Source organism: Urocitellus parryii, chromosome 1, assembly GCF_045843805.1.
Source record: "Urocitellus parryii isolate mUroPar1 chromosome 1, mUroPar1.hap1, whole genome shotgun sequence".
Taxonomy (NCBI): Eukaryota; Metazoa; Chordata; class Mammalia; order Rodentia; family Sciuridae; genus Urocitellus; species Urocitellus parryii.
In genome coordinates, this window is record NC_135531.1 from 197000117 (window position 1) to 197017809 (window position 17693).

General features: G+C 31.2%; 1 protein-coding gene across 1 annotated transcript in view; it reads right to left on the reverse strand.

The window, feature by feature from the left end:
• The window catches only part of Lrp1b (LDL receptor related protein 1B), a 1492917-nt gene that overhangs the window by 626734 nt on the left and 848490 nt on the right, over positions 1 to 17693 (reverse strand). The window contains exon 23 of the mRNA XM_077794359.1: positions 17082 to 17327. Within this exon, the coding sequence (XP_077650485.1) occupies positions 17082 to 17327 (246 nt within the window). The remainder of the gene's footprint in view (positions 1 to 17081; positions 17328 to 17693) is intronic.

The window sequence follows — 17693 nt, forward strand, 5'->3', positions numbered from 1 at the left end:
ACTTGTTTATCATCTTTCTTCCTTACAAGAAAACAAAACAGGGATGATACTTTGTCTGTTTTGTTCATTATTACATCCCAAACACCTAACCCAGGGAGAAAACATTCATACCAGTTCTTACATTCAGGAGAGTGCTAACCAAAGCTCTTAGCCCTTGATGTGGAGGAGTTACCTGACAATTTTTCACTGGAGTTGTACCTGCTTTCAGAAGCCCTGTCATGTTCAGCAGGGGCACCTCCTTGACCTCCAGCTGACTGCAGGGTATAAACAATTCCAGCCAAGAACAGAAAAACTGTTCAGAAGACTTGCAGACCTATTAGCAAAAACTATGTGTCCTATTGTGACCACTGAGGTATTGAGGACATGTAATGCATAGTGTTATGCCCTTCACTGCACAATGCCGCTATGATGATAGCCAACTGATGCAGTGGAAACTGGGCATGCAAATGAGGGCATCCTGTCCTACCCAACTGAAATAGAGCCAAGAAGTCCACAAGTCAAAATCATTCACATTCCAGATGAAGGTTTCCCACCCTGCCCAGCCAGGCCAGTAATAGCATGCTATGGGTTGATAAAGGCTGAATGTACCTAGTAACTGATGATGAAACAGCCTATATGAAATTAAAACTGGTCATGTTTAGTAGATGCTATCACCCATACAAATACTCAAAAAATTTAAAATCCAGATTTCAGACTTTTAAAAATGGAGGAAATAGTTATATTAGATGAGCAGTTTCATAAAAGAAAAAAATACCTACTTTTAGTGTAGGAGCCCTTGTTTGATTTTTTACAATGGGTATAAACTGCTGTTTGTCTTTGTAAAAGACTTTATCTGTTGAGGACTTAAATGTTCTTACCTGTAAAATGGAATTAATAATAACTTCTTTTCAATCTAACTTGAACTATAATCAGAATGCAATTAAATGGTTATGACAATTTACTTTAAAAGCTGAAAATAATCACAGTAAATATAAATGTAAACTATTATATAATCCAAAATAACAAAATTGGAATTAAAAAAAAATCTTAAGCCTTAGGTTTGCTCCCAAATATCACTTAAATTTGATAAATTCCCTCTAAATACTGATTATCAGTATTTTTTAACTTTTATAAAATGTGCAACCTATTGTTACCATGAAAATGGCTGTCAAAAGAGTGAACACTAACAAAATCTTAATAAATGCTTCATAATTATTATGAATATTTAATCCAGACATCACTCATAGGTGAAATGTTCTAAAACAGAAAATGTTGAAATGATGAAACAAGAAGAAGTCAGATATTTCTGAGCAAGTACTGAAACTAGTGACATTTTAATTCTGAAGAGATTCTTCATCTTTTGGTTTATAGTTTGCCCTTAGTCAGTAGTAAATTTTAGATTCAGAAGCTTCTTGTCAGAGAAATTTACACTTAATTCATGTTAAAGGATACATAGTTTTAAAATGCCTCATTAATGATATCATACCTTGTCCTTAGGAAATCACACTACAAGAATATATACATTTTAAAAAAGAAAGGGGGTGGGGAATGCTCCGTCTTTCCTAACCTCTTTAAGACATCTGTTGCCAAAATGTTACAGTATTAAAGGAAGCCTGGTGAGGATGCTAAGGTTGTGGAAGTTTCTGAGAGAGGATGCCAGTAGTTCTACATATTAAAAAGTGACAGTGGAGCACAATTTTCAGAGAAGGTGGCTCTCCCTTAGGGGTAAACTCCAGAATCCCTTGATTAAAAAACTGAAAAGTAACAGCCTGGTCTCGGGATCTTCTCTGAGTCCACCTACTATGAAAACCAAGAAAGAGGGTCTAAATGAAGAAACACACACTCACGCAACATTAGTGAAAGAAAACAAAAGGCTACATACTATATTATTCCTTTTATTTAATATGCTGGCAAAGCAAAAGCAATAGAAATTAAAAACAGATCAGTAGATGATAGTAGAAAGAGGGGCAGAGTGAAGGGCATGATTATGAAGGAGCATCTCTATTTTGATTACGGTGGTGATTCTGTGAATATGTGCATTAGTCATAACTATAAGCCAAAGGGTGGATTTTAACTTCTACAAATTAATGGTAAATATCTCCTCACTAAAACTAATAGAAAAGAAAACTAGACAAAAACTATGAAAGAGAGAGAAAAAAACAGGACAAAATAAATCAATTATTGATATACTGATACCACTTATGATTGCTAAATAAAATTTTTATTTTACACATTATCAAACATAATCTAACAGTAAAGGAAGGAAATAGTGATTATGGTTAAATGAGGCTATTTTGCAATGACAAAAATATTTCAATAATCAGAAGTTTATTAATGATTGTTCAGTCTAGTAGATCAAAAAAAAATAGTTTATCATCCCAATTTATAAAATAAATACAATAGATTTCAAAATCCATTCTGGATGATAACTTTAAAAATAAAATGTATGAATTCTTCTTTAAAAGTATTTGTATTATACATGCATAAATATGTGTGTATAATCTATTAATAATATAAAAATCAGGATTACATTCAAAAAGGAATCAGTGGAAGCAAGAAGATAGGTCAGGGACACTGACACTATCCTTTCACATTGTTCTGAAAGTTCTAGTTGATAGAGAAAAGGGAAAACAAAAAGAATCACATAATGGAAATGAGGATCTCAAATTCATTTGCTTACCTAAAGGCAAAGACAGGAAATATAGGAAAAATAAAAAAAAATATATAAAAGGTACATAAGGAATTTTAAGACACTAATGAGAGGAATAATAATTTCAATGTATAGAAAAGCACATAGGTATCATTAGAAAAAAATTAGCCTCCCAAAGGTTTTGCTTCTGCCAGAATTAATTTATGTATAAATTTACTGTAATACTAAAAACCTTGCCGTACTTTAAAGACATACTCTAAAGAACATTACTAAGAAAATTCTAAGAGAAATATATAATTGCTATTAGCTCTAAAAGGTAATACAATATATTATTATTATTTTTATAAATCCTTTGGTACTGATGTGCAGCTGATTAATTGGCTTAGGAGTATGCAATTTTAAGGGACCTAGAGAAAAAAAAATAATTCAAAATATTTTTCTGACTCAATACAGAAAAAATTTCAAGTGGCTTAAACTACTGATATAATAAATGAAATAAAATTTTAGAAATAAGAATAGCTGAATTATTTTCAAAACTATAGGATAAGAAAAGACTTACTGAATTTGACACAACCTTAAGAATAAAATAATGTTTAATATACATTAACAAAATTGTAGCATAAAAATAATGAAAAATCAAAAAAATATGACCAGGCAAAATATCTGAACTATAAGCAATATATTATTTAATATATATGTGCTTGTAATAATTAACAAGAAAAAAGTATTCCAGTGAATAATGGGAAATATTTATTAAAAGTATAATTTATGAAAAATAAAGTATAAACAACCTTTTTTTTCCTACTGCTGGAAATTAAATTTAGAGGATCACATATGCTAGGCAAGGACTCTACAACTGAGCTATATCCCCACTGCTTGAATAACTATTAAATTTTAACAGGTTTTCAATTTAAATGAGAAGTGAATTTTTTAAAAAAATGGTAAATGTTTGGAAAGATACTGTATTGATTAGAATGTAGAGAAGAGACACACTGATATATTGATAATGAAAGCTGATATATTGATAATGAAAGTATACACTATTCTAATTTATATGGTGAGTTGCTGAATAATATCCATCAAAAGCTTAAGACCGAGTCAATTTGTAAGAAATTGTTCTAAAGCAATGGTTGTAAATGTGAAGAATTGCAGAAGAACAAGGAAATGCTTTGCAATATTATTTACAGTATCAAAAGTTTAAAAACAGGAAAAATTTTCATCAACCTATGATTGGATAAACAGGCACATAATATTATAGGGCCACAATAATGAATGTAGTTGATGCACTGGTATTAAAATGGAATAATGTATAATATTTTGTAATTTAAAAACAGCAAATGCAGAATGTATAACAACTATGTTACAACAGCCAAAAATAAATGAAATGTAGGAAAAGTCATTAAGAAATATATAAAATGTGCATAAGGAATTTTAAGACCCTAATGAGAGGAATAACAATTTCTATGAATGGAAAAGCACATAGGAATATTTAGAAAAAAATTAACCTCCCAAAGATTTTGCTTCTGCCAGAATTAATTTATACTTAAATTTATTGTAGGACTAAAAACTTACCTATGCCATACTTTAAAATAATACATAATCATTCTAAAAAAATCACTAGGAACATTCTAGGAGAGACATATAATAGATATTAGTAAGTTTAAAAATAAGAAAGATTTTCCAGACCTGATTAAAGATAAATCATGGAGTATTTCTTGAAGGATTAAAGAAGGAACATTGCTATATCTGCCATGAAAACTAATGGCTGGGATACGAAACAGGAAAGAAAATTAATTTTCACTTTATTCTTAAGAAGTTAATTTTTTTGTGTGTCCTGGGCATTGAACTCATGATAGAAAACTGAATTTGCTCTACCAGTAAGTTATACCTCCAACCCCCAAATTAAACTTCAAGAATAAAATCTCAAACAAGCAATAGAAGAAATTATACTTTCCACCTTTTTAGTAACACTCATAAATAAAACAAGAATTCTTCGGACATGATATGTATGCTGAGCAAGGTAATTCAGTATGATAAGTACTGTAAAACATGTTTTTTCCTTCAGGAAAGCTCATATTTTTATTGTAGTAATACTTAAGAGCTCATTTACTGCTGTTACTTTTATGTTCTATTTGAGAAAGTATTGTACTAAAAATTACTGACTTCTGTTCAAACTGATGTACACAGAAACATTAATAGAAATTCTACAATAGAAGACACAGATTGCTGCAAATACAGGGAAGGAAATAAAACTGTATCCTGCTGTCATGATTTGTAAAATAAATGTGTGTGTGTGTGTGTCACACACAAGCATTTGTTTTAAAATTTTATGCATGAAGAGCCTTGGTTTCCTCATGAATCAAAATTAACATTAGCCAGTGTAGACTTCATAGCACACAGCCTTTGTGGAAAGAAAGTTTACTATCACATTATAAGAACAATAACTCAACAATAAGATAAAACTCCTGAAATGGTGTGTGAGTGATAATATAAGCAGACAATACATAAGGCAAAGTCTAAGAATTAAATGGAGAGAAATTGTAAGCTTATTATTATATTGTATAATTTTAACTCACAATCTTATAGAGTACATACAAAAAATAAAAATAAAGATAATTGGAATAACAAGATAAACAAAAAACTCAGCCCACAAGAAAATATATTGAAATCTACATCATCAAAATAGGAGACACATTCTCTTTAAGCACAAAACATTTTAAAAAATGGGCCTGTTCCAGTCCACAGTCTCAAGAGAAACCAAATAATTAATTTAATAACAAATACATGCTTTGCGTACAATTATATTAAAAGTTTGTAACAATAACTGTCATCTCCCTATACGCTTTAAAACTAAAAATAATCACTAAAATTTTTTTGAATAATGTGACCTTAAATAGAAATATGAGACATTTAGTAGCAGGCAAACTGAAGACCTCAAAAACCTACAGGATTCAAAAATAAAGAGAAACAGATGGCACCAAATGTATGTGTCAGAAAGCATGAACAACTAAAAATAACAAGATAGGTAGCTTCTGAATGGTTTAATAAGAATCCAAAAATCTTTCTTTCCTACCAACAAGAAGGGACCAAAGCTTTGCAAAAATTCATGAGAAGCTTTTTTTTTTCCCAAAATAAACCACATAATGTACATATGAAGAGCCAAATGTGTGGTGTTTTCACAAGTATTTATCCTATCACTTTCTTTCCAGCTTAACTATAGTCTTAAATGACTCAGAAATCATCAGAGGGGGCAGCAGTTTGGAGTCACCCGAAAATCCAATTCTCAGAAATTATTCAATGGGAAGGAAAATTTTCTTTAAAAAAAATGGTTCTGGAATAACTGAATATTCACATACAAACAAATGGCAGAGCAACTAATCTCATAACTCAAAAACAAAATCAAAATGTATCATAAAATGTAAGAGCCACAACTATACAACTATTAGAATACATAGAAATATTTTGTGATCTTCAGTTAGAAACTGTGCATTAGCTATAAAGCATAAGCAATAAAGGAGAAAGTAAACTGTCATCAAAATCTAAAATTTTGTGTTTAAAAGGAAGAATTTAGAGGGCAAAAGAAAAACCAAGTGATGGGGAAAAATATTTCCAAAATATATATCTGACAAGGGAGATGTATCATGAATTCATAAGGAACAATTTTTGATTCAATAATGAAGTACAAATTACCCAATTTAAAAGATCTGAATGGACATTCCTGAACAATACAGAACTGACCAATAAGCAGTGGAAAAAAATGTGCACAGCAACATTAGTCATCAGTCAAATCTACATTAAAAGTACAATGAAATACCACTTCATACCTAATGATGACTCTAATCAGAAAGAAAGATGATAACAACTGATGGCAAGTACTTGTGGAGAAATTGGAACCCTCAAACAATGCTGGTGGAATTTGAAATAATGCAGACACTTTGCAAAGCATTTTGGCTGTTTTTCAGAATGTTAGATATTACCATATTTAGTTTCTATATGACCCAGCAATTTCAATTCTAGTTATAACCCAAGAGAATTGAAAATGCATGTTCACACAAAACCTTGTACATGAATATTCATAATAACATTATCATAATAACTCAAAATGGAGACAATCAATAAGCCCATCAACTGATGAATGGATAAACAAAATGTTGCATATCCATATAACAGATACACTACTTATCAATAAAAGAAATGAGGCAGTGATATATACTGGAAACAATGAAAATAATATATCAAATGAAAGAAACCAGTCATAAAAGAACATATACATATTGTATGGTTCTGCTTCTGCAAAATGCCAGAATTGACAAATCTACAGAAGCAGAAAATAGATTAGTGGTTGCCAGGGTCTAAGGTAGGTATTGATGGGAGTGTTTGCTAATAGACATGAGGTTTGTTTTGGAGTTGATTAAAGTATTCTAAAATTAGATTGCAGTAGTGGTTGCACTGCATTGTCCATTTTGGAATGATGAATTTTCTGGTATGTGAATTATATCTCAATTCCACTGTTATTAAAGAAATAAATATGGTTGATGAATGTTGAAATTTTAAAGGCTAAAAATTGTTCAAATACTTCTTGTTCACTGTTAATAGTATAGGTTTACACTTGATTACATGATTTTACCTCATTCAGACTTATTGTATAACTGTGCTCATCTCTGAAAATTTTATCAACTATAAAATGAAAGATTAGCTGAGCATGTTGGTGCATGTCTGTAATCCCAGTAGCTCACAAGACTAAGGGAGGAGGATTGCAAATTCAAAGCCAGTCTCAGCAATTTAGGCCCTAAGCAACTTAGCAAGTGGCTCAGTGGTTAAGTGACCCTGTGTTCCATCCCCAGTACAAAACAAAACAAAACAAAACAAACAAACAAAAAAAACAAAGTATTCCAAAAATTTGGTGCTGTTTCTTCTCTGTGTGCTTGTGCTACTTGAATAAAATAGCGAATCCATCCTTTTAAGAGTAATATTTTAACTAAAGAATTAAAAAAATAAAGAACTCAAATTACATAAAGAGTAGAAACTGATAAAACAGAACAAAAGAGATTACCAAGAAAACCCAAAGCCATTCTGCAGAAGAAGAATCTGAGTCACAAAAATTTGTATAGCTAACATGTCATGTTGTGAATGTAGCTGATAAGATGGAGAGAAGGAATTTGATCCTTTGTGCTGATTTGTGTTAGCAATGATTGAGAAAATCAGGAGATTTCATACATTGTTGAGGAGAGTGTGTATTTCTATGACCATTTGAATATATTTGGCTATAATAGAACAAAACATGTGCAACTGAACATGGTGACACATTTGAATATGTGTTTCAGCTTATGTACCAGTAAACGTCATAAACACATACGCTATAACACCATTTGATATTGCAAAACACTGCAAACAACATCCAAGACCTTAACATAGAAGAACTGACCGAACCTTAATCTCTTTACAAAGTAGAATGCTATATGCAGTTCAGTGGAATAAACAGAGCTATAGTAAATGCATGAAGAAATATCAAAATTATATGCAGTAGTACAAAGAAACTAGTTTCAGATGTGTATATTGTGTATGACTTGATAAAATAAATAAATAAATTTATTTTGGCAGGGGCACATGATGCTGGGATTGAACCTAAGACCTTACACATTCTACAGAAGTGCTCTACGTTTGAACTACATCCCCAATCCTTTTTACCTTATATTATTTTATCTTTTTGAACATTAAGATCATTTATTCCAATTTCTATTTCTTTCTTTTCTTTCCTTCTCTCCCTCCCTTCCTTTCTTTCTAACTGGTGATTAACCCCAGGGATGCTTAACCAATGAGCCACATCCCCAGCTCTTTCTTACACTTTTATCTAGAAACAGGGTCTCACTGAGTTGCTTCTTTGACCTCATAATCCTCCTGCCTCAGCCTCCGGAGCCATTGGATTATAGGCATATGCTGCCATGCGTGGCTCCCCCTTTTTACTTTAAATTTCAGAGAGAAGCTTTCTAAGTTGAGTAGACTGTCCTTGAACTTGTGGTCTTCCTCCTGCCTCTCACTCCCCATCAGATGGGACTATAGGAATGTACTCAATACAAGCAGTATCACTTGTTCTCTAAGAACACAAATTATAATAATAGAATGATATACCAATTTCAAAAAAGAAACTAACATTGGGGAGTTAAGAATACATGAACAGAGAACTTGAAGTTATCTAATATTTTATAACAGTTACAAAATGATTTAAATAATAATGACAAATTCTGAATATTTAAAAAATATTGACTGTGAACACATTGTTCTCAATTGTTTTTAAACATGTTTGAAAGATTTCATGATGAATTAAAAACACATTTGCAATCTCTAAACAATGACTATTTTATTAAAATTGCTCTGTGATTTTTTAAATTCTTATATTTATTGTGGTCAATTTTGGCTGAAATAATAAACATATCTCTTTGATAAATATTAACTTGGTTACTTTTGATCAAACAGTTTAATGGAGTTCAAAAATCAATAAATTCTTAATTTCTTTCATATTTAACTCTGAATTGAGATAATATCCCAAATACCACTACTTTTAAGATTTCTATTGACTGATTGAATTATTATTTCCCCTTAGAGAGAATAAGGTTATAATGAATAATCCAATATGTCATTTTGTAAACTAGTGGGACATCATGAAGACTGAATTTTAAAATCTCAATTCTTATATGGTTTTTACTTTAATCAAGAAAAACCCTGCATAAACTATTTGGAGATAAAATACAATGAATAAGTTTCAGGTTTGTTTCAATTTTGATGTAGCTATAAGAACTTCTTTGGGGGCAAACTCAATTTGGAATGAATATCTGTAAATTATTAAGGAGGCATCCATTTTTACCATCGTCTAATAGTGCTTCAGTATGCTAGATCTGTCTCATAAATGACTGAAGTTAACAGTTCAAACCAATATATCATATTCTTAATATAGAAGTGGCTTGTCATTTTTCTGCTGTAGCACATGAGTTGACATACGTACAAAACAAAGGTTACGATTTACATTTTTATAGTGATGAATTTCATGTTTATAAATGTAGTATATAGCAAACAGACATTCAGAGCCTAATCTCTTCTGTCTACAATTCTCCTTTCTTTGATTTTCTTTAGGTCCCACTACAGGTTCACAGTATGATTTTTATAAGACAAAATATGAAAGCAGAAGATGACTTGTCTAAAAAAAAAGACTTCATTACAGGTCTTTTCAGGGCAAATTGTTATTATAACTATATAACTAGCAATTCTATATGAATAGCTCCTGATTCTTTATCATATATAGAAAATCAGACAAAAAAAATGATATTACAGTTAAAATGTTTTCTTTCTCATTTCAGAGCTTTTGCTGTCTTTTCTGTTCTTATATTTAAGAATTTATTGGAATTTCTCTGCCCCATAATCAGATAGATTTACTTTACAGAGCAAAATCTTATAAAGTGGTAAATGGTGTATCGTTTCTTTGGCTCAATGTATGTTATTACTTCCTTTCCACATTCCTCAAACTATAGCCATTTGGGGAGTAAATGATAGTCAAATATTGCTGCAGTATGACAGACATAAAGGCATGGAGAATAAACTATATGGAATAAAGTCCAAGATAGACTCTCAAAAATTATTCAAATTGTATCTTTAAGATCATGCCATCAGCTCCCCATCAATCTTTTTAGAACACTTTTTGTTGTTTCCTCCCTTTACTCCCTTTTGCTTTCTCAAAAAATTTTAGGTATTTTTTCTCAAATAGCTCTTTTTTGATGTCAGTTTTATTTTAAAAACTTATTCATTCCATTAACAAGTGCTATGAATCTGCATCTGAGGGGTGTGTGGCAGGGGGATGGAGGGGACAGAGAGAGGAAGAGAGAGAGAGATCATTGGAATAAAAGGTAAAGCAAAGAATAAAAATTCTTTGTATTTCTAGGACAAGTACAGTGTCTTTTACTTGAATGATTACATAGATGAATGCACTATTATAAAAATCAATAAATTAATATTTAACCAAGAAGATGTTAAATATGAAGGAGATAAAAATTATTTCTAGAAAAAGTAAGCAGAGAAAGAAGTAAGTGAAGCAGAAACACAAAGAGGAATTGTTCAAGAAAGGTGAATGAAATTAACAGGTTAGTGACTGAAGAATAAATATGAAACATCTATAGTTGAGGGCATAGAGTTAATTCCTACAAATTAATAAGAAAAATCAATACTTTTAAAAGGAAAATAGTCAAAATAAATTAAAGAGCAACAAGTCTAATAAGCATATGGGAAGATGTTCAAACTCTAATAAAAAGGAAAATGCATACCCCAGCAATGATCTATTATCTTACTGTTATATATTAGTGAACAAATACAAAACTGGACAATTTTGGGAGCTGCCAAAGGTGTTTAAGCTTGGAAACATTTTGTTGGTACAAATGTTGACTGTGCAAGCATTCTGAAGAGCAACTGGTTCCACTTAGTCATAGAAAATGTAAGTCCATTCTGAGTTTCAGTAATGATCTTAAAGAAATGTCATACAGATCTATAAGAACACAGATATATATATATATATCTGAAGAAGCATTATTGGTACAGCAAATGGTGCACAAATAGAGGGAAACTTGAATGTGTTTATATGGTACAATGGATAAGCAAAAGTGATAGGTGCAAACCATGTTATTCCATCTAGTGGTTAGTAGTTATGTGTTAGTTGCACACAGAACACAGGCAATAAAAATGTAGTGTTGATTAAAAAAGGCAGGTGACATAATATACACGACAGTATCATTTATATAAGTAAAAAATGTGTGTGTATGTGTATGCATATATATATCAACAATATCTGTATATATATTTCATATATACATATATGAACAATATCTGTTTTCCAAGAAAATACATGAGCCACATTGAAATGGGTTCCTTTGAAGATAGTGGTAAAAAAGCAAAGTGGGCTTTAGAGACAAAAATAAAGGAAGAGATGGGACAATCTAAAATAGACCAATGATAATACTATAATGAAGTAAGACATGTAACTAACTCGATTCCCATCTGTGACCTCCAAAAGATAATGAGAGATACAGTCAGTAGTTAAAGAAAATAGAAAGGGTCCAATTACTTAAAATATAGGAAGTTATTACACTTAATAAGAATGTGCGACAAAAATTTTATGTTTTATAAGGTGTATAAAATAATTTCATTCACTCTCAGCTTTTAAGAAAGCTTGGGAGTAAGTAAGCTCATGGAAGTTCAAAGGCATCTTGGGATTGTGCATACATACAGAAGAGAGAGAGGCCCTGGATCTTTCTAGTAGCATGGATATTTTTCTGTTTTGGAATAAGAAGGAAGAAAAATCAAACCCTTTGATTTAACATTCTTTAGCTGAAGGCCCTGGACAAATAGTTACATTTCTGGGTCTCAGTGTCCACAGATATAAAAATCAAAGCCTATTAATATCTAACTGGTTTCTTTGGAGTAAAAAATAATCTACTGTGTTTTAGGTATTTTAAAAAGAATGGCTATTAGTGAAATAATAAAAAATTAAATACAAATTATTCATAATTTGGGCTGGGGATGTGGCTCATGCGGTAGCACGCTTGCCCAGCATGCTCAAGGTGCTGGGTTCGATCCTCAGCACCACATAAAAATAAAATAAAGATGTTGTGTTCACCGGAAACTAAAAATATAAATTTAAAAAAAAATTCTCTCTCTCTCTCTCTCTCTCAAAAAAAAAAAAAGAAGTTATTCATAAATGAGGAAGTTTTAAAGAATGTGCAGGGTTTAAATTTCCAAAGTGAATGTGAAAGATATTGGCATGCCAAAGGTCATAAAAGATAATGGAAGAGAACACGAAGGTGAAGATAAAATGAAGTGATACAAACGATAGTATGTTATACATTCTTGGCAATTGTGCATTTAGTGTCATTACTAATGATGGAAACACAATGGGCCTGAAGTGGAAGCCCAAAATGGAGGAATGAAGAAAGAAAATGAGCCAAACTGAAGGAGGTCCTGAACAACAGACTAACTTGGAGTTCAAATCATATATATAATAAGGAACAACTTTAAATTGTGGAAGGTTTAGAAGGAAACCAAGATATTAAATTGTCATCTTTTCAAAAGCAAATTATATAAGTACCGTATAGCACCAATCTCCTGATTTCTTCATCTTTACTTCTCATTGTTCCCTAGGGAAATCTATCTGCTTATCATCCCTGTTTTCTTTCTTATAGAATTAACTCTTTCCTATTCCATGTTATCTTCCTGATCTAAATTTCCTTCTCTCTTTTTCATTAAAGTACAATGTTCTTTCTAGTTTCAATTTTCTCCTCACAAACTGGAGAAGTTAGAGGCTGAAAACACACATGCCTGAGAGATGGCTGCCATCATCATTAGAACACCTGGATCCCCTGACCTCTGCTCTGGGCAGATGCTACTCAATTGCAGAAGGAAGGCTGAATCCTAGAGATGCTGTAGGGAAAAATCAGAGGAGTGGAGAGACAGGGCAGCAAAGAACTGGAAAAGTAAAAGAAGAAAACAGGAACCATACACAGAACTATCGACAATTGAAAGAGAATAGAAGAATATATTTAACTAATTAATTTTGTGGTAAACTGATGCCACCTGAAGATATAACACTGGGTAAAAGGAAAGATGGTATAGTTGGAAATGCAAGTGACACAGTAATCAGATTTTAGGTAAGAAAGGAAGGTCTCAGGAAGCAGGAGTTCTCCACGTGAATACACATAGACACCTGCAAAAATTAAGGTCTCAGTAGGCCAAATGGTGATTATAAATTTTTGTGCATGTGTCCATATCTCATTGCTAAAAAACTAAAGTAAATTGGGACACACATGTAATTAGAATCTAAAGAAAAAATAAGAAAATAAAAAAGAAATATAATAAAACTCTAAACTAATTCAGGTCAAGAGAAAATAAAAAAGGAATGCAATAATAATATTTTAACATATTCTTTAACTATGTTGCAAACTGGCCAGTAAGACACCTTACAACCAGCAGAGAGAGAAAAAAAATGGAATAAGCACTAATATTTTGGATGTTCATAAGTTAATAAAAAATATTTCAGGAGAAAGGTAATCAATAGTTATAAATTAAAGAGGGAATGTATAAGGAACTGATAAAATATGCTAATGAGATATCCAAAAAAAGGTGAGACATGTAAGAAATTAAAAAATAAAGGTCATAAATGTAATATTTGTGGAAGATTGTTATATTTAATTGGTAAAATGTTAGGTATGAACTTAATTAAAATAAACTCAGTTCAGCAATGCATAAAAACTCAGATAATAAAGAGTTTAATAAATAGTGGAAAGAAACAAGAGTATATGAAAATTCAAGGGGAAAAACAATGGGGGGTCATGGGTGTAAATAATGTGCATCATAAAGCCTACAGTATTTTTATTAATTTTTTAAAATACCAAGATGAGTAAGAATAGGGATTGAATTCAACAGAAAAAAAAATAAATTAGCAAAAGAGGAAATCAAGTGAAGAATGGTGGAAGAAAAGAAAGAGGAACAAGAATTGAGAAATTTTGTTTTTATAGCCCAGGATTTCATAGTCATTCATTTATATTGAACTATGAATTTTCTGCTTTTCAAAAAGGGATGATACAAATGAAATACAAAATAAAGAGATTTTTATACACACAAAATTGGTTCAAATAAAAAATAATTTTTAATACCTACAAACAGGTATTAAAAATACCCATACTCTGTAAATCATGTAAATATTTTAGGTATTTGGTGCATTCTCTTTTAGGAACAGATTGATTATCAACATTTGAAACTAGTCATATAAGAAAAGTTTCATTTAAATTTAAAAGATAAAATAAATGTTTGCTTTTCTCCTAAATTATTGGCAAAGTCAGGTGTGAAATATGGCAATGAGTAATGACATAGTATGTTTAGAATTTCATTCTGACCTGAAATAGAAGAGGTCAATTCCATTAGGGCAATTATCTTTGCACCTGCTCACTTATATTTGAATGTTGAATTATTCTAATATTAAGCTTGTTATTCATTTAATAGATACAAAACAACTCCAAATATGATAATAATTTTATTATCTATATCCAAAAACCAGTTTTGGAGATAATTTTCATGTGAAATATGATTATAATTATTTCTAGGTCAAAGTTTGATCTATAATTTCCCCATTCTGAATAGAAATGAATTAAATGACTATTATCATCACAACACTTTGCTATTTTTTTCAGCTTCTTATGTTCATTACTGTCTGTAAGAATCTTAGAGAAAAAGAGTAAAATAAATGTCTGCTAAGCATATGCTCTAGGATTTAAAAATTAATAGGACAAAGCAACCATAAAAATAATTGCAAAACAAATAAAATTTAAAATAAAGGATTAAAATAACTTCATATCCTCTAAAAATATAATATTCTCCAATTGAATATTTTTCCCAAAACTGATCTGGACATTATATGAAACACAATAAAAAATTTATAACTTGATTTCTGACTTCATGATTCTTATTATTTCATTGTAGAGGTGAAGAATTAGGAAGGAAGATAGATAAGAATATATAACAGACATCTACTTATGTGACCACATTTTTATAAACAATATATTCTAGTTTTTGACAGGAGAAACAAATGGAGAAAAAGAATATTTGGGAAAATTCTTAATTAACACAGAAAAATTTGAGCTACTAGAGCGAAAATAATATGTAGGATTTCTAGAGAAGAGGAGAAAGAAAAATATAAGTTGAGAAAACAAAATGAATATTGATTTATGATGAATGGGTTCTTAGCAGTCTAATGAAGCCCTTGGACCTCCTCAGAAAGTTTTAAAAAGTGCTGGGTATAGTGACTCATGCCTATAATCCCAGCAGGTCTGGAAGCTGAGGCAAGAGAACTGCAGTTCCAAGATAACCTCAGCAATTTAGCAAGGCTGTAAGCCACCTAGTGAGACCCCTTTTCAGGACAAAACAAAACAAAACAAAAAAACAGAAGAAAAAAGGGCTGTGGATGTAACTCAGTGGTTGATGGTCTTTGTGTCCAAGCCCTGGTACAAAAAAAAGAAAGAAAGGAAGGAAGGAAAGAAGGAAGAAAGGAAAGAAGGAAGGAAGGAAGGAAGGAAGGAAGGAAGGAAGGAAGGAAGGAAGGAAGGAAGAAAAGAACAGTTTTAAAAAGTTAAAAAGAGGTGAGAAAAAATTAAATATAGGCAAGAAAATAAATATATTGAAATGTAGTTATTAAAATTAAAAGAATACTTTTTATAAGAGAGAGAGAGAGAGAGAGAGAGAGAGAGAGAGAGAGAGAGAGAGAATTTAAATATTTATTTTTTAGTTATCAGCGGACACAACATCTTTGTTTTTTTGTATGTGCTGTTGAGGATCGAACCCGGGCCGCACGCATGCCAGGCGAGCGCGCTACCGCTTGAGCCACATCCCCAGCCCAATGAATACTTTTTTATGTAGTTAAAAGGCCCTTATTATTTATTTATTTATTTTGATGATATAAAATTTAAACTTCCCTTGCTAACATACTTTGGTCCCTATTGTCATTCTCTTCTCTCTTGGAAAAAGCTGAGAAGATAGTTCCAGAGACAGAATTTTATTAATGCATTTGATAATGAGATTGAACAATGGGTTTAAGTAAACCTATTATTGAATCAGTAGAGATTTTCAAAGGCTGAATGAACATAAGTAATATTTTAAAAAATATATAAAAATGTCAATTATTTCTATTAGAAATTCTTTGCTGCTGGTAATAACTTCTGTGGTCTTTATATTCACAATTGGAAGAAATATTAATTGTCATGTAGAAATTAAATAAAATGAAAGTATAATATTTACCCAATAAATTCAAGAGCCCCTTCAGTTTTATCCATGGACTTATAAGTATTCATAGATTCTGTCTGATAATTTGGAGAAGACAATGACAGGTCATCATTCCCTAAACATCTAGGAATCTGATGAGTATGAGACTCTCACAAGTAATAAGTGTTTTATGTTATTCTTGTAATAGAATATAAGGAAGAAAATGTTATAATGGACATTCTTTCTTGAAAAATGAGAAAACTGAGGTTAAAGAAGTTTCATGCACCCTGCCTAGTGTTACATACATAACAAATGCCAGTCCTAGGATTAGAATTCAAATAACAGAGTTCTAAAGTCTTTATTTGCTTTGCCTCCTCAGAAATAAAGTAAATATTTTGTAGCCCCCAAAAATACACATGAAGGAACTATGGTCAAGAAAGGAATCATTAAGAACAAAATGATCTGATGGTAACAATTCCATGGGCTACAACAGTAAGGATTATTGTAATATTTTCTCTCCAGATTTTTTGTAGTAGACTAAAATGACCCATTATACTTAATCATCACACCTAAAATGAGGTGGATCCTTTTTATTAATTCTCCAAAGGTGTTTTTTCCCCCAAAATCTATTTTAAAATACATGCAGACACAGAAAACACCCACTTACCAACACTTGCGCAACTTTCTCCATCCACATCCAGCTTCCACCCTTCATAACATGAACACTTGACTGTGTGTTTGTGCTGCTCGCACACTTGGCTGCACTTCAGATGATTGCTACAATAATCCACAATTTCACACGTTTTATTGTCTTTGTTGAGTTGAAGTCCTTCAGGACAAGAACAGACAATTCCTCTTCCGGGAACAACAGAACAGTGGTTGCTACAGCCTCCATTGTTCAGTGAACATTCATCTATAAAAGAAGGGGAACAGATTATAGGTCATATCAATTATTTTCCTCAGTTAAATACTGATCCTTGAACTCAATGCTGAAAGCCTGGAATTAAAGTCAATATACAGTAAATGATGGTAAGAGAAACCTCTTGAAGGTTACAATAAGAATAATGATAGAACATAAACAATGACAAAATTTCATTCTATGTGATATGATTGGGAATGGGAGTTTTTTTTTTCTTGAAAACTTTCGAGTATAGTTTGCTTTAACACATAGACATAAAATATGTTTGATATTTCTGTTATAACTGGAAGGATTGTACTTAGCTATTTAACAGCTGAAAAATTCAATTGTAGATGTTTTCCAAAAATTGTGCAAAAACAC